Source organism: Marmota flaviventris, chromosome 19 (assembly GCF_047511675.1).
Source record: "Marmota flaviventris isolate mMarFla1 chromosome 19, mMarFla1.hap1, whole genome shotgun sequence".
NCBI classification, from domain to species: Eukaryota; Metazoa; Chordata; class Mammalia; order Rodentia; family Sciuridae; genus Marmota; species Marmota flaviventris.
In genome coordinates, this window is record NC_092516.1 from 36,044,244 (window position 1) to 36,069,617 (window position 25,374).

Sequence of the window (25,374 nt, forward strand, 5' to 3'; positions counted from 1 at the left end):
CAGGGCTGCTCTGTCACCCCACAAAACCTTGTCCCATGCTACGAGGGTCGTCCTCAGAGATACAGGACCAATCCCAACAGCCAGAAACAGAGCAGATACCTACCCAGCCCAGGAACGTGGCCATGTGGCTTCTCGTCCCCTTCCCCAAGGACACATGGGTAACCTATGTCAGTGGAGTCCAGACAGCTAATAAGTGGCACTCTAATTTTGGATTTGAATTTTGAGCTGATTTTTCTAGAGAAAATGTCTGAACACTATTTGGTTTTGGTTCTATTTGTGTGTATGTGGTGGGGGCGGGTGCTAGGGATTAATCCCAGGGCTGTGCATGTTGGTTTTATCTTTAAAAAAACAAATCCTGAGGGGCTGGGGTTGGGGCTCAGCAGTAGAGCGCTCACCTAGCATGGGCAAGGCCCTGGGTTCGATACTCAGCACCACATAAAAAGTAATTAAAGATATTGTATCCAACTACAACTTAAAAAAAAAAAAAAACCTGAGCCGGGCATGGTGGTGCATGCCTGTAATCCCAGAATCTCCAGAGGCCGAGGCAGGGGGATTATGAATTCAAAGCCAGCCTCAGGGCTGGGGATATAGCTCAGTTGGTAAAGTGCTTGCCTCACAAGCATAAGGCCCAGGGTTCAATCCCCAACACCACAGGGGAAGGAAAAAAAAAAGCCTCAGCAAAAGCGAAGCACTAAGAAACTCGGTGAGACCCTGTCTAAATAAAATACAAAATTGGGCTGGGATGTGGCTCAGTGGTTGAGTGCCCCTGGGTTCAATCCCCACTACAAAAAACAAATATCCTAAGTCACCCCCTGCCTGACTGTACACATGCCAGTTCCCCACCTTAGGTCCATTCTCCAAGCCATCCAGGGTGGTCCAAGGGTATAAATATATAGTAAATACCCTAGAAAAATATATAAACATCTGCAGATCTGAAAGTAGGTAAATGGGAAAGGTGCAGAGACCCCGGAGGCAGGGTGACTCCCGGTAGCAGTCAACTTGGGCTTTTCTGACTCCTGGTAGCAGTCAACTTGGGCTTTTCCCTCCCACGCAAGAGGCCAGGCAGCATTTGTAACGTCGACCACTAGGTGGCGATGTAGGTCCGCACTGCCAGCCCTTAGTCTACCCGCCAACGTTTGTGTACTTTTGAAACTTCTCAACTGGGCAGCCTCTTTCAAATTCTTTGCTCTGAGTGTCACTGTCACAGGTCTTCAGGAGGAATGTGCCTAGTGGGGGCATCCTGTCCACACTCACTCCCCTAACAGCAGGGCCAGCACATCTGCACCTTCCCACCTCCCCTGCATAGTGGCAGGGCCTGCAGGTGGCATTTCTATGGCGCTCTGGGTGGCTGGGAGAACTGACCTAAGGTGGGAGACTGGCATGTGCAGAGTCAGACAGGGGTAAGGAAAAGGTCTCTCTCCTGACAGACCTCGTCTTAGGGTGCCTGTGGTACTGATCCTTTCCAGCCAAAAAGATCTGACCTCCAAATCCCACCTCCTGAGGGGTGTCTTGAGTCTCCCTGTAGCTCTGAGGACACAAGAAGGTCCACTCCAGAGAAGTGAGGGGCAGCACTAGACCATAAAGGTATTCAGGGGCCACTGGCATGGTTCTCTTGCCCCTGCTCAGATGCTGTCCTGGTTCCAAGGCCAGGCAACCCATGGTGACCTGGGGTAACACTACCCATACTCCAGCACAAAGCAAGGCCTGCTACGTCTTGGGAAAGAAGGTGCCCCTGTGAGCCCTGCTCATGACCCCCTCACCTTGGAGGTGTGCCACGTTCTGCAGTTAGAACATGTTCCCACATCACCTCCTTCCCAACAGGAGTCCAGGCTGGCACAATGCTTATGTTCATACTTGGGGGAGCAGCAGCCAGCAGGTCAGTCTGGAATCCCAAGGGTTGCCATCTCAGAAAAACATTCCCCTGGGAAATGCAGGTGCCCAGCAGCCCTGGGAGCCTGTGCCAGCCTCCCATGAGCCCAGAACACCATTTCCTCTGTGCAGCTCCTGCCCACAGCCAGCAGGTGCCACCTGCTCCACCCCCTGCAGCTTCCCTGGGCTTGCCTGTCACAGAAGGCAGGAATCCAGAGGAACGGGGCCACTTGGCTGCATGCCAGAAACCGGTGTTTGTTCTGAACAGACAGTACCCAGCTCAGAGCAGACATGGTTCTGCGGCTGCTGGGCACAGGCTAGAGTCTGTGCACAGAGATGCCATTATGAGCCACAGTGAGGTTCTCAGGGTGGCCTACAAAACGCGTTTATGCCAGACGAAGTGGCACATGTCTGTAATCTCAGCTACTCAGGAGGCTGAGGCAAGAGGATCACAAGTTCAAGGACAGCCTGGGGAACTCCCCTGTCTTGAAACTAGTGAAAGGGGCTGAGGGCTGGGGATATAGCTCAATTGGCAGAGTGCTTGCCTTGCATGCACAAGGCCTTGGGTTCAATCCTCAGCCAAAAAAGGAGGGGGGGGCTGAGAGCTGTGTGGGCACAGTGGCACATGACTGTGATCCCAGTGGCTTGGGAGGGCTGAGGCACAAGGATTGCAAGTTCAAAGCCAGCCTCAGCAACTTAGTGAGGCACGAAGCAATTTACTGAGGGCTGGGTTGTGGCTCAGCAGTTAAGTGTCCCTGGGGTTCAATCCCCATACCAAAAAACCAAAAGGGCTGAGGATGTAGCTCAGCGGTACCACACTCTGCTAGGATATTCAAGGAGGCCCTGGTTCCAATCCCTGGGACTTCAGAAACAAACAAAAAACACTTATCCCCAGTGCCACCTCTCATGCTGCACACATGGCCCTGATCCTGGAGAAGACATTCAACCACAGGCCCTTGTGACCACTGTGGCATTGCTGCCTCTGCAGGAATCACTCCAGCTGCATGCAGAGCAGCTGTGAAGCTGGGCAGGTTCCCTAACTCTCTGGGCCTTACCTTTCCCATCTGTGAAGTGAGGATAAACTATATTCAGGCTGTTGAGGATCTCAAAGGGGTCATTACCTGCAAGCAGGTGAGAAGCACTAGCAGCTGTCACATGAGCTCAGAGGCACAGCTGCACCACGGCAGCTGCTCCCCTGGGCAATGTGTCCCCCTCATGTGCTTCCTCAGTGTTCTCTGCTGTTTCTTCCCCGTCTTTCTGACCAGTTCTCACCAGGGGCCCCCCACCCTGGTTGAGTCTATGGGTTCAAGCACCATGGCCACCTGCCATCTCTGTGCTGAGGACCCCACAGCAACTGCTCAGGGCCAGACTGCACCCCGGGCCTGACCTCACTGACCACTGTCAGGAAGCGCTCTGGAAGCAGGTTGGGGAAAATCTGTCACTTTTCATTCTCTGCCTTTTAGGGCTCTGACTCCTTGGAACGACTTAACTTTTGCTGGTTTCTGTTTTTATCAAACACTCCCTGATAATGACCAAACAGCTTGGCTGCAGTCCAGTTAGAAAATGCATGCAGTTTAATGGGCTGGCAGAAGGCAAAACAAGATCTATGAAGACCTCAGCTCTGAGCTGGCCAATTCAGAACTCCAAAGCTCACCAGGGCCCCTGACTGTAGGAGCCGTTCAACACCTAATCACAAGAAGCAATAAGGGTAGCAGAGCAGCCGCCCTCAGGGGTCCATCTGCTGGATGTATTCTGCCATCTATATGCAGCTTCCAACCCTGCGTGGCACACTGACCACGGGAGCCACTGCTCCTGCAGGAAGGCCAAGGCCATGGTGTTTCAGACCTAGCGAGATCCGAGTGTGGGAGACTAGACAGAGATGAAGTAGATAGAAAACAGGGCAGGATGCCTGGTGACCACAGGGGCAGATGCACAGGAGAAGGGCATCACACCTTTTGGAAGCCCAAAAGGCTCAAAGGCAAGAGGCGGTGGAGGGGTCAGCTGCTGTGGGGGCACAGTTGCATGTGCCTGGCCACCATGTTTTCCCTGAGTGCAAAAGGGGACACCCACACCTACATTAACATCGACTCTAAGCCACAGGAGCCTGAAACCTAGCAGCCGAGTTCTCAGAGTCAGCACACCTGAGATGCACAATTCCCAAACATGAGTACCAGGCCCCACTCCCACCCCCCACCCCACCCCCAACGCCCCAGGTCTGGGCCAGGCGTCTGCGAGCTGAGGAGCAAGCTGAGACCCAGCCATACGCACTCCCAGAGCAACCTGCGCTGCCATCTGGAAGGCCCAGGCCCAGGCCCGGCCCTGGGTTCTCACTCCACAGGGATACACACAGCCTCAGCGTGGCTGAACTCAGAGGACAGTGACAGGGCGGGGCACACTGGCTAGGCTGTTCTGAAGGCGGAGGACAGGAGCAGCACAGCGCCTGCGGCTTCTGCTCACATCTCGCCAAGCAGAGCAATGAGCAGAGGTCTACGATGGACACCCCGTCTTCCCTCTGAGGGCCAAAGTCAAGCTCTGGCTTTTGACTGGTGGTAAGAAGACACTCAGCTCAGCACTTCTGCCTCAGCCGTGCTTCGGGACCAGAGATGGCACCAACCTCCAGGGACAACTGTGGGAATGACCAGCTGGATGCCTGGCCCTTGGCAAAGATATGAAGTAAGCGCACACCATTCTAGGGACAATGACACATGGGCTAAGACGTGGCTCTATGGCCCCATGCTGCCTGCACCTGCCCATCCCAGCAGCTGAAGACTTGCAGAGGGACCCTCTGATTTACCTATGCCCTGCCCCCTCCTCTTGGCCTCGTAGAACTAGATTTGCTACCTTCACATTTTGGGTGATTTTTCAAAATAAGACCTGCTGAGATTTTCGAATAGGTCTTAAGATAACAAATTCTTATCCTTTAAGTAACAGGATGTAGAACACAAAATAAAACTAACAAACAATTGAAGAAAAAAAAGTCAAAAAATAAAAAATAAATAAGTCAATTAAAAAAGTCAATAAAAAATAAGTAAATAAAAAAAAGTCAGTAACTGTCACAAGAGCCCCTTCGCTCCACAGCTCTGCTCAGGGTGGGTCCACTCCAGGTGGCTCCAGAAGTGCCAGTCGGCCCCGTAGGGCCTCAGGTGAGTCTGAGGCCTATGGCCTCTACCTCCCCGCACTCTCCTGGCCTGGTCCTGCCACTCTATCCCAGGCCTCCACCTAGAGACTGTCCTGCTTCTGAGTTAATCTCTACTGTCTCCATTCTGTGCCCCTCTAGTCTGTGGGGGATGCCAGTAGGCCCCCTCCCCTGGCCGACGTCCCTTAGCACCTCACCTGCACGCAGCCCTCACCTGCCTCATCTTCTCCCACCTCCATGCAGGGTCCTGGCTGCTATAAATTTGGGGGAATTTTCAAATATCTGGGGCTTCCACAAATGCTGCCAACCACCCCAGAAGCCCTGACCCCACGGGTCCTAACTAACCATTATACATCCTCCAAGAATCACAGAGTTGGGTAGAAGGCCTCAGGTTCAAATCCTGGTCCTCTGACTTAGTGGTTCATATGGATGAGGACAATCACACCCACCCAGCAGGACAGCCATGAGGGTTGGATAAGATGGTGCACAAGGCAGCCCACATGGGGCCATCACTCAAACTACAAGCATAATGACTGCGACACTAAGCGCAGAGACCTCTGCCCCCAGCACCAAGAGGCTCTGCTAGACTGCTACTGCGCAGAGCCTCCTGAGCCCTGCACTGTGTGCAAGCTCTGAGCCCAGGGACAGGCCTCTGTGGGAACCTCCAAGCGTGCTCTTGGCAGCCTGGCTGCAAGCCTGCAGTTGAGCTGCCTTGCTCCCTCTCACCAGCCTCTAAGGCCTCCAAAGAGCCAGAAGAGGGCACAGAGGTGCCGAGGGCCCCTCACCTGAGGTCCTTTAGCCGCCTGCAGTGCTTCAGCATGTCCGAGAGGGCAGGCATGTAGACCACCTTCCCCATCATGCCCAGGTTGGCCAGCGAGAGGGACTGCAGCTGCTGGCACTGCAAGCCGATGCTGACCAGCCCAGAGCCAGTCAGGATCCCCGGCAGCTGGGCCAGTGTCAGATGCCGCAGGAAGGCCAACTGGCCAATGGCAGCCACTTCCGAGTCCCCAACGTTCTGTGCCCGGCTACAGGGTGGGAGGGAGTTGCGGATGGCAGGCTCATTGCGCGGCATGGCTGAGGAAAAGTTGGACCCAATCAGCTCGAGGTGCTCCAGAAAGGGTAGGTTCTTCAGAAGAGACCAGAACACAGAGGAAGGCTGGGGGGCTGCCTGGCCTAGGAAGGGGCTGGGGCAGGTCTGCACACCTATGCGCACCTTCTTGCCAAAGCCACGGGGCACAGCACGCATCACCGGCTGCACAGGAACACGGTCAGCCCAGGCTGCCGCATCCGCAACAGAGCACACAGGCAGGGACAGGGAGCGCAGGTGGCGTAGCCGGGCCAGGAGCTGACAGAGGTGGCCGCCTGGGCCCTCAGCACTGTGGTGGTGTGCTGCTGAGAGGTTCAAGTGCCTCAGGTTGCAGCAGGCTGCCACCAACGTCTCCAGGATACTGCTATCGATAGCATCCTCTGCCTTGCGCAGCAGGGAATCAGGGGACAGGCAGTGCACGCAGCCACTGAGGTTCAGGCTAGCCAGGCTGCGGAGGTCCTTCCCGCCATTGATGACCCGCTGGATCAGGTGGCCACCAGACAGTGTGCACCGGCTGAAGCTAAAGTAAAAGGGATTGTTGAACTTCATGTGCTGGAGGAGCGAGGAGCCATTCAGCCAGGACTTGGGCAGCTGCAGGGCGTCCAGGGCCACGTTTCGGGCCATGGAGTCCAGGAGGTTCTTGGTGGCTCCGCTCTCGGCGAAGCTGCCAGGGACAGAGATGAGAAAGGCATGCAGGTTCTCGGGTGTGCGATCGCTGAGCACTGCCAGATACAGCCGCACCACCTCCTGGTTGATGTAGCCGGGGGCCAAGCGCGCGTAGAAGACGCGCAGGTTTTGGTAGTGGGGCACGTTGCTCTGGCCCACCATGAGCTGGCCTGAGAGGACAGCGCCCTCGCGCGTGCGGTCCAGGATCTCAAAGTAGAGAAGCAGCTTCTGGAGACTGGCGCAGCATGGGACCACACCATAGGAGGGCGTGAAGAGCGTCTGCTTGAGTTCCCGCACCCGGCTCAGCGTGGCCTTGCATTCACTGCTCAGCTGACTGGCATCGAAGCCGGGGCTCACATCAATGGCCAGTGAGCGTAGATGCTGTAGGGCCGAGAGCACCTTGGAGAGGCGCAGAGAGGTCAGGTGGCAGCCCGAGAGGTTCACTTTCACCAGGCCACGGCAGCGGGCCACGTGCTCAATGGTGGAACCTGAGAGCCAGTAGCAGCCGGCCATGTTCAGCTGCTGGATCTCCTGGCCAATCTCCTTCACCAGCTGCTTCACCTTGTCCTCACTGGCCTGCAGGACAGGGATGGGCAGGAAAGGAAGGAAAGGGGCTAAAGGCACCCAAGTGCTTCCTTGGCCCCTAGGTGCACACTCCCCACAACGTCAGAGAGCCATGGGGGTCCGGTGGAGGCCCTCTGCTTCAGACTGGAAGAGAAGTTACCTGCCCCTCCCTACCAACTCTCCTGCTGCAAGCCAGTAGTCAGGAGACCCCAGATTCATGGGAATGGAAAGTGGTACAGCCACTGTAGAAAGCACTTTGCTAAAAACTAAACATAGAATTACCATGATTGAGAACCTGCACACCTACCTATATACCCAAGGAGCAGGGAAACCAACCGACACCTGCACAGTGAGTTTGTCGCACCGTGTACCACGACAGCCAACACATGGAAACAACCAAATGACTACCAACAAAGGAAAGATGCACAAGGTGTGGTCTATCCATGTAATGGAATATTACTCAGCCATAAAAAGGAATGAAGTTCTCACACATGCTACAATGTAGATAAATCTTAAGGACATGCTGAGTGAGAGAAGCCTCACACAAAAGCTCAACTCTTATATGATTCCATTTATGTGAAATAACTACAACAGGCAGGGCTGGGGATGTAGCTCAGTTGGTAGAGTGCTTGCCTTGCACGCACAAGGCCCTGGATTCAATCCCCAGCACCCCCAAAAACAAAAAAACCTACAACTGGCAAATCCAGAAACAGAAAGTAGGCTAAAAAACAGGCTAAGAAAAGGGGGACAAAAAGCTATTATGTAATAGTTCCAAAGTTTCTGTTTATAATGATGAAAAAATTCTGGAGGTGGGTAGTAATAGTGATGGTTGTACAGGCTGTGAGTATACTTGATGCCACTGGATTATACATTTTAAAATGATTCAGGCTGGGTGCAGTGGTGTACACCTGTAATCCCAGCAGCTAGGGAGGCTGAAACAGGAAGATCACGAATTCGAAGCCAGCCTCAGCAATAGCGAGGCGCTAAGCAACTCAGTGAGACCCTGTCTCTAAATAAAACACAAAATAGGGCTGGGGATGTGGCTCAGAGGCCAAGTGCCTCTGAATTCAACCCCCGGTACCCAAAGAAAGGAAAAAACAACAAAAATAAAAGATTCAAACATATACAATCTCAGCCACTCAAGGGGATGAATGAGGCAGAAGGATCCCAAACCTGAGCAACTTGGTGAAACCCTATTTTGAATAAAAGGGCTAGAGGTGTAATTCAGTGGCAGAGCACTTGCCAATCATATGCCAGGCCCTGGGTTCAATCCCCAGCACCAAAAATAAAAAAAGTCAGAACCTGCACAGGAGTCTACAATGGGAGGATCGTTTCAGCCCAGAAGCTTGAGACCAGCCTGGGCACAAAACAAGGCCCCATCGCCAAGAAAAAAAAAGGAGAGAGAGATTAAAATTGTAAATTTTATGGATTTTAAATCAAAATTTTAAAATGATCAAAATGACAAATCTTACACTTTGTTTTGAGGCAGGGGGGCATCTTGCTCTGTTGTCCAGGGTGGCTGAAGTGATCCTCCTGCCTCAGCCTTCTAAACAGGTGGGACTACAGGTGTGTGCCACTGCACCTCTATACGTTACATACATTTTGCCACAACTCAACAAAATTAATAATGTAACATACAAAAAAACATTAAACTGCACACTTTAAATAAATGAATAGATTGTACGTTAAAACCGTATATCAATAAAACTGTTTGGAAAAAAAATCAGGGAGCCAGATATGGTGGCATATACCTGTAATCCCAGCAACTTGGGCGGCTGAGGCAGAAGGATCACAAGTTCAAGGTCAGCTTCCGTAACCTAACAAGCCCTAAGCAACTTAATGAGACCCTGTCTCACAATAAAAAAGAAAAGGATTGGGGATACAGCTCAGTGGCAAAGTGCCCCTGGATTCAATTTTCAGTACCCCCCCCCCCAAAAAAAGGAGAGCAAGTGCTGAGCACACACAAGGCTCCAGGTTCCATCCTGAACCCCCCAAAAAAAAAAAGGCACGAGTCCCATCTGGGGAGAAGGCCTCCAGCTGCAGTGCAGTGAGATGGCCTGGGTATGGCCATGTCTGTTGCCCTGGACCCGCCCAGGTGAGCCCACACTCAGCAGGACAGCACAGGGATTTCTCAGAAATTTTAACAAGTAACTGCAACTCCCTCACACTGCTGAGGGTATCACAGTGACACCTTGCACCTCCAGAGCTGCATGTTCAGCTTCACAGACTTCCAGCACCACTCCGGCACCTAGCAGGTCCACTCCTGGGTCCCTATGGGAGGCAGGCCTCCTACCTCCCACACTTTTCTGCCCTGGCTTCTGTCACTTAATGCATGCTGGAGATTGCGTTGAGAGGTGGAATTCCCAACTGCACAGGACCCTGCCAGCACCCAAAGACCAGCACCTCGGCTATTTCCAACCTCCTGCCCGATGCCCACCTCACCTGATAGTCCTTCTGCAGCAACACGGTGTGGACAAGGCTCTTATCAAGACACAGGGCTGCGAGCTTCCGGCAGGTATGACGGACATTCAGAACCAGGTCTATACTAGGGACGTGGCTCAGGATGTGCAGCAGGATCTCATCAGAAAACCCCAGCAGGTGGGCGCCACCTGCCACATCAGCCGCTGCTGGGGGCACATCATCCTCATTGGACACGTCCTAAAAATAAGGAGGACATCAAATTTCTACAGGACCCCCAGGGGTGACTATCAGCCTGCCCTTCCCAGCTAAGGAGAAGAGCCCAAATAAGCACCCCTCCCCCCGTCCATGAAAAAGCAGGTGCTTTAACCAAATAACTGTGGAGCAAAGAATTAATGATATTCTTCAAAAACCCCTTTTAGATCTGCAAACCAGGATCAAAGATTAGAAAGAAGTTCACTGTGTTTAGGAGATTTTTTCCACTAATGGTGTCACCTAGTCAACTCTCAAATATTTTATACTCAAGGATGTGACCAGTCACCTAGACCCACTGATGAAAGCTACTAACTCCAGTCTCTGATGTCAAGCTCTACCCTTACAGATCCTAGGCCAGGAGAACTGTCAAGAAGCCTACAGAGGACACTCGTGTCTAAATCTCACAGGGGGCTGTGGTGACCACAGGAGACACTGCATATCATGTCCTCAGAATGCCTGCCACAGGGCTTGTGGAAGCATGATCACTAGGGTATGTAAAAACAGAGGAACCATCACTGAAAAAGAAACATACAAGTCCAAAAAACAGCACCTACTAGATGAATAAATCACGTTTTTATTTTTATTAACTTTTTAATTTTGACATGGGGGTCTTGCTATTGTTGCCCAAGGTCTTGCTGTGTTGCTAAACTCCTAGGCTGAAGAGATCTTTCTGCCTCAGCCTCCCAAGTAGGCAGGGCTACAGGCATGCATCCCTGTGCCTGGCTAGACTAATGACATTAAAAATCTTACAGTAATAAATAATAAAGAGGGCACAACTTATCTCCAATTTTCAAACTTCTTGGTTAGAAACTCATCTTGGTAGCTCCAAAAGATATCCACACATTTCATTTTGCTTTGCTATAAACACCTGACAAACTACAAGGTTTTCTTCCCTAATCTGGGGCTGTGGTCCAAATGCTCAAGGCCTTTTGGATTTGTACAACCAGCTAGCATCTAAGGCCACACCACCCTGAACACGCCCAATCTTGTCTGATTTGTACAACTAGGAGGGGGTTGTGCTGAGCCTCTGCTAATGTGACAGGAAATTCCCAAATTAAGGACAAAGGAGTGCTTAAGACTACATAAGGGGAGCATGTTCCTTCCCTTCCCAATGCTGAGAGCCCCCCTCCCTAATGACCACTCCCAGCAGAGCACCCACCACCATCCCTTCTGCTGCCTTTTCCAGGAATTGTGTCTACACAAACCTTCATCTGTAGTCGGCCTTCTTCCACTCTGCTTCCTGCACACATCTGTAGGGAGGGAAGCCTTGAGTTTGTGAAACTCAGCTGCTGCCATGGCAACTGTGAAGCCCATGGAGGAAGAGCCTGACTGCACACCCCGCACTGGGGCCGGCTCTCCTGGAACTAACTGTGCCATCCCTCACCTCCTGCCCAGCCCTCCCCAGGCCCCAGAGGTGCCCCAGAGGGTCTCCCACCTGAGCTTCCCTACAAACAAAGAAGAATCCCCCATCCTCTAGAAAAGGAAGCCACAATGGACACCAAAGGACACAATCAGTACAGAAGGGCATCTACCACAAAGGTCAAAAGTTCAAGGACTCATCAAGACAGGATAAGGCCTTCCACCTTCCCTCCATATCAGGAAGCAGCAGACAGAGGAGCCTTTCCCTGGGCCCATCTTCCCATCTCCACTGTGACAAGGGTAGATGATAGCCATCAATTCAAGCCTACTGATGCTCCAGGTCGTATTCTGGGCCTACTGTTTCCAACCACAAGTGACTTTCCCTTAGCACAGTATTTAGACCAGTCATGGGGATCACCCAGGCACCTCTTAAAAACTCAGATTCCCTGCTGGGGGTGTAACCCCAGTGTTAGAGGGTTTACCTGGCACATACAAGGCTCTGGTTCAAAGGGTCCTCAGCCAAAAGGAAAAGAAAAGGACCAGATTCCCCGATCAGGCACCTGAGGCAGGGACAATCTCTATCAGCAAAGAAGACTCCAGAGAGGGCCAAAGCTGAAGAGGGAGGGGCTGTGAGATCACAAGACTCCCCCATCCTGAAACCCAATTTATAGACTTATTCAAGTAAGAATGCCACAGCGAGCTTACATGGGGAGATGGGAACAGGGACAAATCACAAAATCCTCAGCACTGAGAACGTACCTCGGAGCAGAGCACTTGAACGGCTGTGTTTTTGATCCCCAGCATTGTTAAAAATAAGTAAATAAATAAATAACAAAAAAATGCTGGGCGTGGTAACACACACCTGTAATCCTGAGTAAGAAGGCTGAGGCAGGAGGATAGCTGAGTTCAAAGCCAGTCTTAGTAAAATCCTCTCTCAAAATTTTAAAAACTAATAAAGGCCTGAGGATATGGCTTAGTGGTAGAGTGCCCCTGAATTCAATCCCTAGTAGTGGGTGGGGGGAAGCCAGCATCATGAGATTCCTACAGGCATACTACTATAGTTAATCTCTTTTTTTTTTTTCTTTCTTTCTTTTTGCAGTGTTGTGGATAGAAGCCAAGGTCTTGTACATACTAGGCAAGTGCTCTTAACTGAGCCACATCCCCATCTCCCTGAATTTTTCTTAAAGCCATCTAGAAATCACAGAAATTCAAATGATGCCAGGCACAGGGGCACATGCCTATAATCCCAACAGCTCCGGAGGCAAAGGCAGGAGGATTGTGAGTTCAAAGCCAACCTCAGCAACTCAGCAAGGCCCTAAGCAACTCAGCAAGACCCTGTCTCTAAATAAAATAGGGCTGGAGATGGGACTCAGTTAAGGCCCCTTGGTCCAATCCCCAGTATCCAAAATAAACAGTGCTCATGAGTACACAGGAATGCAATCCACTGCCTCCAACCAGCCCCAGCACACTCCACAGATCATCTTTCCCATACGCTGTACCCCAAGTAAAAGATGTAGCCTGTTAGTCCACAGCATGACCCCTCAGGCTTCTTGTGGGGACAGCATCCACATTCTTCAGCAGCACTAATGCACCTAGATGAGAGGAGAAACCATTGGGTAGCAGTTCATAACACTCCCATCCTGGGAGGTAGCTGCTGGGTTTGCAACAGCCTGGTCCAAACTCAGGCTTCCTGAGACAACTTCTCTAAGTTAACACACCATGCACTCAAGAAAGGAAGCTTAGGACAGGCAAGACACTAAGAGTGTGGACCCAGACAGAAGAATGGGCTCCCACAATTTGTTTGTTTTGTGGTGCTGGGGATTTAACTCAAGGCCTTGTGCATGCTTTATTTCACAAACTAAGAACTGTGGGGCTGGGGATATAGCTCAGTTGGTAGAGCTTGCCTTATATGCCCAAGGCCCTGGGTTCAATCCCCAGCACCAGGTGGTGGGAGGGAGAGGAATCTACTAACTGAACTCTTTTTTTGGTACTGAGGATCAAACCCAGGGGTACTATACCAGTAGGCTACATCCCAGTCCTTTTTTTTTTTTTTTTTTTTAATATTTATTTTTTAGTTGTAGTTGGACACAATACATTTATTTTATTTATTTATATGTAGTGATGAGGATCGAACCCAGGGCCTCACACGTGCTAGGCGAGTGCTCTACCGCTGAGCCACAACCCCAGCCCACATCCCAGTCCTTTTTAATTTTTATCTTGAAGCAGGGTTTCACTAAGTTACTAAGGGTCTGACTAAATGCTGTGGCTGGCCTGGAATTTGTGATAGCTTCTCCACTACACCAGGAACCACTCCTGGAACAGGGATTTTACTGCAGGTTAGGCAGGGCCTCACTATGTTGCCTAGGGTGGGCTCAAGTGATCCTCCCATCTCAGCCTCCTGAGTCCTTGGCACCTCCACACCAGCCCATTTTGAACAGGGATTTTTCTTTTCTTTTTTTTTTTTTTTTGGCACTTTACCATGGTGCTACATCTCTAGCCCTTCTTATTTTTTATTTTGAGACAGGGTCTAAGTTGCTTAGGGCATCACTAAATTGCCAAGTCTGGCTTCAAACTTTCAATCCTCCTGCCTCAGCCTCCGGAATCACTGGGATTATGGTATGCACCACCACACCCAACTGAATGGGAATTTTTTAATGCCCAGGAGAAAGAGGCACGGAACCAGATGAGGCATAGGATCACCTGCTGCAGAATCATTTGAAGTGCTATTAAATGAAGGCAGAGCCACTCCTTTATGCCCTCCTTACCATCCTACCATCCCCACCCAACATCATATTCCAGTTCCTGCTTGGACTTACCTTTTTTTTTTTTTTGGCCTGGGAATGGAATCTAGGGGCACTTTACCCCAGTCCTTTTTATTTTTTTAATTTGAGACAGAGTTTCACTAAGTTGCTGAGGCTGGCCTCAAATTTGTGATCCTCCTGCCTCAATACCCCAAATTTCTGGGATTATAGGGGTGTACCACCACGAATGGCTTTAAATTTGCTTCTGGCAACATGGTTGAAATGGATCTGACTCAGAACTAAGATGGCATGCCAAACCTGACTAAAACCTGGAGAATTACAAAAGGACCCATATGGCCAGGCATGGTGGCACACACCAATAATCCGGCAGCTCAGGAGGCTGAAGCAGGAGAACTGCAAATTCCAGGCCAGACTCAGCAACTTAGCAAGGCCCTAAGCAATTTAGTAAGATCCTGTCTCAAAACACAGAAAGGGCTCTGCATGGTGGTAAATACCTGTATTTCTAGAGCTCAGACGCCTGAGGCAGGAGGATCTCGAGTTCAAAGTCAGCCTGATCAAAAGTGAGGCACTGAGCAACTCAGTTGAGACCTGTCTCTAAATAAAATACAAAATAGGGCTGGGGATGTGGCTCAGTGGTTAAGTGCCTCTGGGTTGAATCCCCAGTACCAAAAGAGGACCTATGATTGCACCAGGTGTTGTGGTACATGTTTGTAATCCCAGTGATTCTAGAAGCTGAGGCAGGAGGATCACAAGTTCAAGGCCAGTCTCAGCAACTTAGCAAGACCACCAACAAATAAGCAAGACCATATCTCAAAATAAAAAATAAAAAGGACTGGGGATGTGGCTCAGTGGTAGAGATCCCTGGATTCAATCTTTAGTACCAACAACAAAACCAAAAAAAGATTTTACTGTAGTTTTGACCATCCCTTCAAAAAAAGACCTAGATCTCTATATTTTGGGTAAAATCAACCCTCCCTCTCCTCCCATGAGGAGGCTGCCACAAAGCAGCCTCACTGGTCAGTAAGCCCCACACTTCAAGAACAGACGGGGCCTTCGAAACAGCACTCCATAAAACCAAGATATCAGATCCCCCAAGCACATAACAGCTAATTGGCAAGAAGAAACCCCCCAGTTCAGGAGCAACTCCAGCGTGCCCCCTGGATGCGCGGATTCTGAGGTTCAGAGGAGCTTCCTTTACTTTACCATCTGATCCCAGAGCTTTTGCTTTCATCTCCAGCCCCAGAGACTCTTCTTTGCTAGACCCTATGTTGCCCTGGGGCACAAACAGGGCCACAAATTAAGAACTACCCATTAGATCCCCCTAACCTCAACTCTTCCACATCCTTCTTCAGGTTGCTGGAAAGATTCTAACACTAGAATTATGGTGCTAGCTAATAAACATGACCTTTAAGCTTCTCTTTTATCTTTGGAATTTCTACTTCAGCTTAGTCCAAAAAAAAAATGAAGCCAGGTGTGGGTGGACAGGAGGATCCCTTGAGCCCAAAAGTTTGAGAATAGCTAGGCAACAAAAGGACACCCCCATTTCAAAAAAAGAAAAGAAAATTGATCAGTTTTGCACAGCTGGATCAGATACATAAAATGCTGGTGTTACAATTTAGCAATCATAATGGGTGCTTCTTTGGTACAAAAATTATGTTGTTTCAAAGTAATTAAAATTAATATATATATAAAAAAAAAAAACAAAGGAGCCCTAGTTCTTGGAAAGTGGTGCAGTGTTGGACAATTGCATTTGGGGAAAAGAGGTACTAGGAATGGAACATGGAACCCTGGGGGGCTTTACCTGAGCTACACTCCCAGCCCTATTTATTTTATTTATTTTGGGGGGCAGGGTACCAAGGACTGAATTCAAGAGCACTTGACCACTGAGCCACATCCCCAGCCCTATGTTTTTGGGGGGTGGGGAGAGGTACCAGGGATTGAACTCGGGGGCACTAGGCCACTGAGTCACATCCCCGGCACTATTTTGTATTTTAGAGACAAGGTCTCACTTGGTTTCTTAGCACCTTGCTTTGGCTGAGGCTGGCTTTGAAGTCGCAATCCTCCTGCCTCAGCCTTATGAGCCACTAGGATTACAGGTATGCACCACCCCGCCCACTTTTATTTTTTATTTTTATTTTTCTCACTGAATTCCTGAGGCAGTCCTCAAACTTGCGATACTCCTGTCTCAGCCTCCCAAGTTACTGAGATCACATGTGCACCCTTCAAGCAACTGCATTTTAAAGGACTTCCAAAGTCAGACACCCCATCCTGGAATCAGATAGTGGGGATGTTACACAGCCTTGTTAATACAGTTCTTAAAAATTCACCGAATTGAACACTTTATTAGAAATATGTGCAAAAATGCTCAACAATGATCAACTAATAAATACTTGCTGAACCCTAGTTATAAAAAACAAAGTTCTAAATACCATAAGGAATACCAAGTATACAAATGGACATAAAATCTACAGACTCTATAGAGGTTGCATTTTTATTTTACAAGATAGAATTGTATACTTTGAAAGAGTGAATTTTGTGTACATGAATTAAATCTCAATAAATAATTTGACCACCCCTTCAAAAAAGGGACCTAGATCTCTATATTTTGGGTAAAATCAACCTCCCCTCTCCTCCCATGAGGAGGCTGCCACAAAGCAGCCTCACTGGTCAGTAAGCCCCACATTTCAAGAACAGAAGGGGCCTTTGAAACAGCACTCCATAAAACCAAGGTATCAGATCCCCCAAGCACATAACAGCTAATTGGCATCTGCTAATACAGCAGGATACCCCAGAACTCTTGAGGGAACTGAAGATTCCTGACTTTTCAATGGACAGTCTGCAGTTAGGTCACACACCCTTCCCCATCAATCAAGGGGCCAGAGGAGCCACTTCTGGCCAAATTCACTTCAAATAAAGAGGCGCTATCAGCAAACCCCAGCCATCTTCCACCTACCCACCTCCGTGCACAGCCATCTTCTACATACCCATGTCCCATCCACTCAGAGGGAAATACTTGAACCTCTGCTTGAACTCAAATATGCTTCTAAGATTTAGAAGTGAACCCACCGCTGAGTTTTGGAAGTCGATAGATAAAAACCCAGGTATACATGTAGATAAGAAAGAAGCTACTAATCAGCTCATGAGCCCTGTTTAGCCCTTTCCTGCAGAGAATACCCTGCACCACATCACAGATCGTGCTGGTATCCCCCAACGGACCCAGATTTGTAGAGCGTTTGGGGAAGGAATTCCAGGATAAGCCCTAAATCCCTAAGTGAACTGGCTTTCCCTCCATCACTCTCCACCAAGTCACACACTCCAGATAGAGTACTCCAGAGAGAAGGAGGCTGGACTGCAACTGAACAGAAACAGAAAAGAGGGTTGGAAGTGGGCACGGAGGGGCAACGTCCCAGAGCTGCGAGGGCCAAGCAGGAGACAGGGGCCTGGAGCAAGGGCCTGGAAACTCAGGGGACGGAATGAGGGGAGCCACTTTGCCCATCAAGGATGTGGGATTGGAAACCGGATGGTAAACACAAGCGGGAATTGATAATCTGTGACTTCGGAGGCAGGACGGGGGCCTGGGAGGAGAGCGAGAGGGGGCGAGGAGGGGCCCAAGAGCAGGGGAAGGGTCGGGGAGAAGGGTCGGGAGGGAGGAGTCAGGTGGGATGAGAAGGACCGAGAGCGGCCGAGACCACCAAGGCAGAAGTAGAGCAGAGACAGGCGCGGACAGTACCTCTCCAGAGCTGGCCATGTCGCCGGCCGGCCGTGCCGCGGCCGCAGGAGCCGCAGCTTCGAGGCCTCCCGTCTGCCCCGCCAAGGATGCTGGAAGCCGGCGCGTCCGCGGCTCAAGAGACCCGGCAAGGGGCGGGGCTGAACACAACTTCCGGCGTCCGCAATACGCACTTCCGTTCGCCTACAGCGGACCTCGAGCCGCCATTTGGGGTGTGGCGCCTCCGGAGGAATAGGGCGCATTGAGCCTCGTAGGTACCCAGTTGCCTCCGCCTACTTTCTGAGCGCCTTCTGCAAACCCTCCGCTTTCTGCTTGTTCCCTTCCAGCCACCCCAGCCTCCTTCTGCCGGCCCAACATGCCCCCACCACCAGGCTTTTGCATTAGCAGTCTACACTGTCCTCCCTATTGCAATCCACCTGTCTCCTTCCGAAAGATCGCATAGCCTGCTCCCCACCTTCACCACTCAAACTCGCCCCCATCCCGTGGTACATTTCTTCATAGCTCTTGGCACCATCCGATCTACTGTGTCTTTTTTTCTTTTTGCCCCCCCCGCCCCACCGCCATAAACGGGTAAGCAAGGATGGGATTCCTAGAACTAACTCTGGCATGTAGCAGACACTGAGTCAATATTTGCTGAGTACGTGAATGGGTGGACATATGCCTTTCCCCCTTAGTGCTTGCATTTAAAATAGCTTACTGCTAAAACTCCATGGAATAAGTTCATGCTTTGGAGTCAGAACTGGGTATGGATGAGGACACTGGTTTTATAGGGCTGCCGTAATGTATCCACTTGTATTTCTGGAAGCCACATGTTCGAAATAACATCGGTACAAGGATGTGCTCCCTCCAAAGGCTCTAGGAAACAAACCTTTCTTGCTTTTTCCCCTGCTTTTGGTGGGTGCCAGAGATCCTTGGCGTCTGGTCTGGCAGCAGCATCACCCAGGTTCTTTCTCTGTCTTCACCTGGCCATCTCCCCACTCCGTGTCCCCATAGGTCCTCTCCTGAGAACATCAGTCATACTGGATTCAAGAGCCTACCTTAAGCTGGTGAGTACCTGTAATCCAGCTATTTGATAGGATGAGGCAGGACAGGAGGATAGCAAATTCCAGGCCAGCCAGGGCAACCTAAGTTGAAACCATGTCTCAAAATAAAAATAAATAAAAGCGGGCTGGGTTTGGGTGTGGTCACTCACATTTGTAATTCCAGAGACTAACGAGAGTGAGAATTGAAAGTTTGAGAGTAGTCTTGGCGATTTATCAGACCCTGTGGCAAAATAAAAAAGGCTGGGAATATAATTTAGTGTTAAAGCACTTGCCTAGAGTGCATAAGGCCCAGGATTCAATCCCCAGTATCTCTCCCCCCACCCCCAAAAAAAGAACATCCAGTTTAGTCCACAGTTAAGTACAACTTCAGACATTGAAAAGAAAAAAATGGGTGTAGCCAGGTTCAGTGGTACACACCTGTAGTCCCAGCCACTCTGGATGTTAAGGCAGGAGGATTACTTGAAGCCAGCTAGAGCAACATTCAAGACCAGGTCTCTTCGAAAGTGTGTTAATGGCTAGGTACAGTGACACATGCCTGAATTCCAGCAACTCAGGAGGCTGAGGCAGGAGGATCTCAAGTTTTAAGGCCAGCCTCAGCCTCAGCAATATAGCGAGGCTCTAACTTACTGAAACCCTGTCTCAGAAAAAAAAAAAAAAAAAATGAAAAGGACCGGGGATGTGGCTCAGTGGTTAAGCATCCTTGAGTTCAATCCCTGGTACCAAAAAGAAAAAAAGGCATGTTCATGAGAGTTCCCATTGTTTACTATTGGAACCTAATTCTGGCCCACCTCTGCCTCCGCCCTCCTGACCCTAGTTGTCCTTCAGCTCCTCCCTCTACCCTTTCACCTTCCCTGGTCCCGTGATGGTGAAAGCTTGAGATGCTTGCCCAGCCATCGAGTGTACTGAGTTATCCTTGGGGGATGATGCTTTGCTCCTGGATGGTGCTTCTCAGTAACTCAAGTGTCACATCCTCCTAGTAGTCTTCCCTGGATGTTTTCTTTCCCAGCCTCCTGGACCCATCCCTTCTGTAATTTTGTATGTGTTTCACCATGGCAACTTGTTTATTTTCTGTCCCCCAATAGAGTAGTGCTTGATAGTTAGCCGGCCCTTCAGGGATGTTGGCCAAATCAGTAATTAATGAAATGAGATACTGCTTCTGAGTGTCCATGGCAGAGGAGCAAGTCCATCAAGAGAAGCTAGAACTAAGACTACTGCTGCTGGTTCTAGGGAAGAAGGAGTCACCCACTCCATCAACATTTCCTTGGCTGCCCCAATTGCAGGAATATTCAAGTTGGACACCTATATGCATTGAGCTCAAGGACCCCCAGAGTGGAGCTGGTGCCAATGGCTTGTTGCTCCTACCCTCTCGTGGGCCTTTCCAGGGGCGTAGGGACAGGTTTGGGGACACTGCTTCACAGCATCCCCAACAGATCATGGTCTGAGAGCAGTGTCTGGCTGGCCCCAGTGTAGAACAGAACTTGGAGCCCAGGGCCAAGCAGTGGGCCATGGAATTCACTGAGAACCCAGTTAGAGGCTGGAAATGAAGCAGGTGGTCTCTGAAAATCCCCACCCCCTTCCCATTCATTGCCTGGCATGCACGAGCCTTGGATTCCATCCCCAGCACCTACAAAATAAATAAATAAATAAAAATAAAAACAAATGACAGAAGCCCACATTCCCAGCTGCTGCTTGTAACTGTCCCTTTCTGTTGGGATGGCACTGGAAATGTCACCAATCCCCAGTCCCTTCATCCCCATCTTGCAGAGGAGAATGTGGATCATTGAGGGTTGCGAAGCAGGGATTGGAGCCCACCCAAGAAGGAGAGAGCCCTCCAGTTCAGCATCCTCAGCTGTTGTAGAGAGGAGAGAAGCTCAAGGAACTGGGAGCCTGCAGCCAGGGATGGAGTCTGGGGACAGGGCTTTCAGTAGTGCCTGCTGGAAGAGCGAACCACTGCACCTCCCCTTTGGTGGCTCTTTGTGTGCTAGGCACAGGCTACAGCCAAAGTAGTCCCCATCATCTCTACCTTCAGAGTGTCCATAGAAGCAATTTTTTTTTGCAATACTGGGAATTGAACCTAGGGGCGCTCTACCACTGAGCTACATCCCCAGCCCTTTTTATTTTTTACTTTGAGATAGGGTCTGGCTAACTAGCTGAGGTTGACCTGATACTTGGGATCCTCCTGCCTCGGCCTCCTGAGCTCTGGCATTATAGGCATGCGCCACCGCATCTAGCTCAAAAGCCATTTTGAAGGACCCATATCCTTTCCTGAGCTCCCACTGCAGCACACAAATGCACAGTGTACTTTGCAAACTATGTAGCTGGAGTTGAAACCTTCCTATCCCACAAATAGCTGCACACCCATGTCTGCAGCAGCTTTACTCATAATTGCCAACATTTAGAAGTGGCCAAGATGTCCTTCAGTAGATATGTTCATCAGCTTTCTGTGGCTAGAACAGAATACCTAGATAAATCAACACAAAGGAGGATTTCCATCCAGTCTCACCTCATGCCAGCCAGGAAGCCGGAGAGAGAGGAAGCAGCTGAGATCCCAACATAACCCTCAAGGGGCCCCTCACCTATCTAACTTTCTCCTACGGGCCCCACCTCCTAGTTTCCACCACCTCCCAATAGCATGATTCTCTGGGGACCAAGTCTTCAACACATAGACCTTTGAGGTCTAGACCTTCCAGCTCCAAACTATGACACTAAGTGAATGGAGAAACCATAGTGCCTCCAGACAATGTAATATTATTCAATACTGAAGGATTTGAGCTCTCAAGCCATGAAAAGACGTGGAGCTTAATGGTGGATCACTTGCCTAGTGCGCATGGGATCCTGGATTCAATCCCCAGTACCATGGTGGTGGGGGGGACACATCCAGGATGGGGCTCAGTGGTAGACTGCTTGACTTGCCCAAATTCAATCCCTAGCACCTAAAGGAGAGAGAGATGGAGGAAATTATGATTTTCTTTTCTTTCTTTTCTTTTTTGTCTTGTTTTAGGAGCTTTTCATTATCTTGTTTATTTGCAATATTGGGTATTGCAAATGCTCACACATGCTAGGCAAGTGCTCTGTAGCTGAGCTACATCCGCAGCCTTGAAATGCATATTATTAAGTGAAGGAAGACTGTCTGAGAAGGCAACATACTTTTTGATTCCAACTGTAGAACATTTTGGGAAAGGCAAAACTATTGTGAACATTACAGAGATCAATGGGCGGGAGAAGAGCTCAGTGATAGAGCATTTACCTTGTGTGCATTAAGCCCTGGGTTTCATCCCCAGTACCAAAGAATCAGCAGTTGCCAGAGGGTAGTGAGAATGGACAGGTGGAACACTGAGGGTTTTTAGGGCAGTGAAACTGCTCTGTAGGAAACCATAATGGTAAACTCATGTTATTAAACTGGGCACATCTGTAATCCCAGCAGCTTGAGAAGCTGAGGCAGGAGGATTGTGAGTTCAAAGCCAGCCTCTGCAACTTAACAAGGCCTAAGCAATTCAGTGAGACCCTATCTCTAAATAAAATATAGAAAAGGGCTGGGGATGTCGCTCAGTGGTTAAATGCCCCTGGGTTCAATCCCTGGTACCAAAAATAAAGAAAAGAAATGTATGCAAACCTATTGGATGTGCACCACCAAAAAGGAATTGTAATGTACACCTGGGATTCTGGGTAATATTGTGTCCATGTATCTTCACCAGTTGTAACAAACGTAACCCTTTGCCTCAGGGTGTTGGCAGTAGGGGAGGCCGTGGGTGGGTGGGTGGGTACGTGGGAACAGGAAGTACTGGGAACTCTGTACTTTCCCTTCAATTTTGCTACAAGCATAAAACTGTTCTTAAAAATATTGATTTGTGCTAGGTCTGGTGGTGTACTCCTGTATACCCAGCTGCCCAGGAGGCTGAGAAGGAGGATTGCAAGTTCAAAGCCAGCCTCAGCAACAATGAGGCACTAAGCAACTCAGTGAGATCCTGTCTCTAAATAAAATACAAAATAGGATTGGGGATATGGCTCAGTGTCAAGTGCCCTTGAGTTCAACACACACACGCACACACACACAGTTTCAAAAAATAAAAATATAAAAGGAACCAGGCATGGTGGTTCATGCCTATAATTCCAGCAATTTGGGATGATGAGGAAGGAGAATCGCAAGTTCAAAGCCAGCCTCAGCAATTTAGTAAGGCCCAAAACAAGATCCTTTCTCAAAATAAAAAATAAAAAAAGCCTGGGGGAAATAGCTCAGTGTCTGAGTGCCCCTGGGTTCAATCCCTAGTACCAAAAAAGAAAAAATGTCTCCTTGTCACAGTGGTCCCCCACCTAGCACTATGGGCTGCTCAAAATGTATGTTAGGTCAGGTGCAATGGCACCCAGCTACAATGGCAGACTTAAAAGACTGAGGCAGGAGGATCCCAAGCTCAAGGCCAGCCTGGGCTACTTAGTAAGATCCTATATCAAAACAAGCTCGGGTTGTGGCTCAGTGGTAGAGCGCTTGCCTAGCATATGTGAGACACGGGGTTTGATTCTCAGCACCGCATATAAACAAGTAAATAAATAAAGGTCCATTAATAACTAATAAAAATTAATTTTTTTTAAATGTAAACTGGGTGTGGTGGCATACACCTGCAATTCCAGAAGCTTAGAGGCTGAAGAAGATCTCAAGTTGAGGCTGGAAGATCACAAGTTTGAGGCCAGCCTCAGCAATTTAGCAAGGCTAAGTTGGCAAAGCAACCCTGGTTCAATCCCCAGTACCCGAGGAAAAAAAAAAAAGTAAACTATATAATAATATGGATGAGAGCTGGGGATATAGCTCAGTTAGTAGAGTGCTTGCCTCACATGCACAAGGCCCTGGGTTCAGTCCCCAGCACCAAAAAAAAAAAAGGTGTGTTGGATGAAAAATGACTGCATGGGCTGGGCACTGTGGTGCAGGCCTATAATCTCAGCATGGCTCGGGAGGCTAAGGCAGGAGGATCGCAAGTTCAAAACCAGCCTCAGCCATGGCGAGGAGTTTAGCAACTCAGTGAGACCATCTCTAAATAAAATACAAAATAAGGCTGGGGTTGTGGCTCTGTGGCTGATGCCCATGAGTTCAATCCCTGGAACAAAAAAAAAAAGGTTGCACATCCGATAAATGACATTCATTTTAAAATGAAAGAAAAATGACTGCATGGATAAAGGACCACCAGTCAGTGGCATGAGTTCTGAATGATTCCAGCTTATGTTTCTTGGTGACTCCAGCCAAACAAGATATCCTTTCCTCTGTGCCTTTACCACTGAGGATCCCCAGGGTGGCCACCCATCAGTGCTGCCCCATTGCCTGCCCCTCTCCTGGTGCAATGCAGGCAAACTCCTCCACAGCCTGTGCTCCACCAGAGTGTGTTCAGATCCTGCCACTGCCACCCCAGAATGTCCTACCCTCCAAACCTCAGTTTCCCAGAGGGAAGACAGCCAACCTGCAACAGTCGTATGACCAGGAGTAGGCTCCCTCCATCCACCACATTGGGCTCCCTCCTTTAAGAAGCGTCCAGAGGGGGATGACCCAAAATCCTGGATCCGTGCATGTGCTGGGACTCTCCTCTTCTGAACAGTCTGTGGGGGTGCAGCTCTGTAGAAGCAGGGATGCCTCGCGGAGGAGGGACCTTCTGGTGAGGTGAGATTCAGCTCATAGAAAGGTGAACTTTTGGGGGCGCCCGCTACCCAGATCAGTGGGAAGCCTCCCTTCCCAGCTGTGGAGTCAGCCAAGGCAGAGCTAAGCTGAACAGCGGGTGGAGCGTCCACATTTCTGGAAAACAAAGAATTAAGGGTGGGAAAACTTGGTTCTTCAGGCCCATTGACCTGACCAGGAAGGCGGAGTAGGGTGGGCACTGAGGGGGTCTCAGAAGCATTAGGGTCAAAGACAAACCTATGAGACTCCAGGCTTCTCACTTTCAAACTGGAAAACCTGAGATCAGCCACCAGTCTTCTCAAAGCCTCAGGCTCCTAACCTGTGAAGTGGGTGCAGAGAGGAAGTGGGAGGCAATATGGCATTCCCTCACTCTGAACCCTGTGGGTGAGGATGCTGATGACACTGGGTTTTCCAGACTCAGATAGCCATCCTGGCTGCTTGTCCCAGAAAGGAAGGGATGGGCCAGAGGATTCTCAAAGCCCAAAGTGTCTTGTGTCTGGGTTGCACTTCCGGTGCCTTTAAAGGCAAAAACTGTTGGAACACCACTTTCCATAGCCCCGCCTACTGCTAGTGAGGTGCCCATTTCTCAAAGGGGGCCTTGAATAGTGATGATTCTTTCCCAAGGCCGCATAGGTAAGACATTCTGCCCTGGGGGCTGTCTAGTCTCTAGACCTCTGTCCACAATCAAGTCATGCCTATGACAGCAATGATACCACCCAGGTCCCTCTCTGGCCTGAGGCCACCTTAAGGATTCTTCCCCCAGGAAGCCTGGGAGGAGCCTCCCCATCTCAGAAGGCCCAGTTCCATGGTCCTTTGTTACCTTATTATCCAA

General features: G+C 49.8%; 1 protein-coding gene, 1 long non-coding RNA gene and 1 other non-coding gene across 6 annotated transcripts in view; 2 read left to right on the forward strand and 1 right to left on the reverse strand.

The window, feature by feature from the left end:
* Fbxl18 (F-box and leucine rich repeat protein 18) overlaps nucleotides 1–17,948 on the reverse strand; it is a 40,898-nt gene extending 22,950 nt beyond the window's left edge. For 2 of the 4 annotated variants that reach the window (XM_071605256.1, XM_027919730.2), the window contains exons 1-4: nucleotides 17,847–17,948; nucleotides 11,201–11,245; nucleotides 9,765–9,980; nucleotides 5,791–7,334 (exon numbers count right to left, since the gene is read on the reverse strand). In XM_071605256.1, coding sequence (XP_071461357.1) covers nucleotides 5,791–7,334; nucleotides 9,765–9,980; nucleotides 11,201–11,245; nucleotides 17,847–17,864 — 1,823 coding nt within the window. In that variant the 5' untranslated portion in view covers nucleotides 17,865–17,948. The remainder of the gene's footprint in view (nucleotides 1–5,790; nucleotides 7,335–9,764; nucleotides 9,981–11,200; nucleotides 11,246–17,846) is intronic. The other 2 variants (XM_027919731.2, XM_071605255.1) reach the window with 1 other exon arrangement.
* Nucleotides 7,925–7,997, forward strand: Trnaa-ugc (transfer RNA alanine (anticodon UGC)). Its single transcript has one exon. It is a non-coding gene; the product is annotated as a tRNA-Ala (tRNA).
* Nucleotides 17,949–18,024: 76 nt separating the features above from the next.
* LOC114108578 (uncharacterized) lies at nucleotides 18,025–22,884 on the forward strand. Its single transcript, XR_003585501.2, has 3 exons — nucleotides 18,025–18,093; nucleotides 18,837–18,889; nucleotides 22,742–22,884. It is a non-coding gene; the product is annotated as an uncharacterized lncRNA (long non-coding RNA).
* The last annotated feature ends 2,490 nt before the right edge of the window (nucleotides 22,885–25,374 follow it).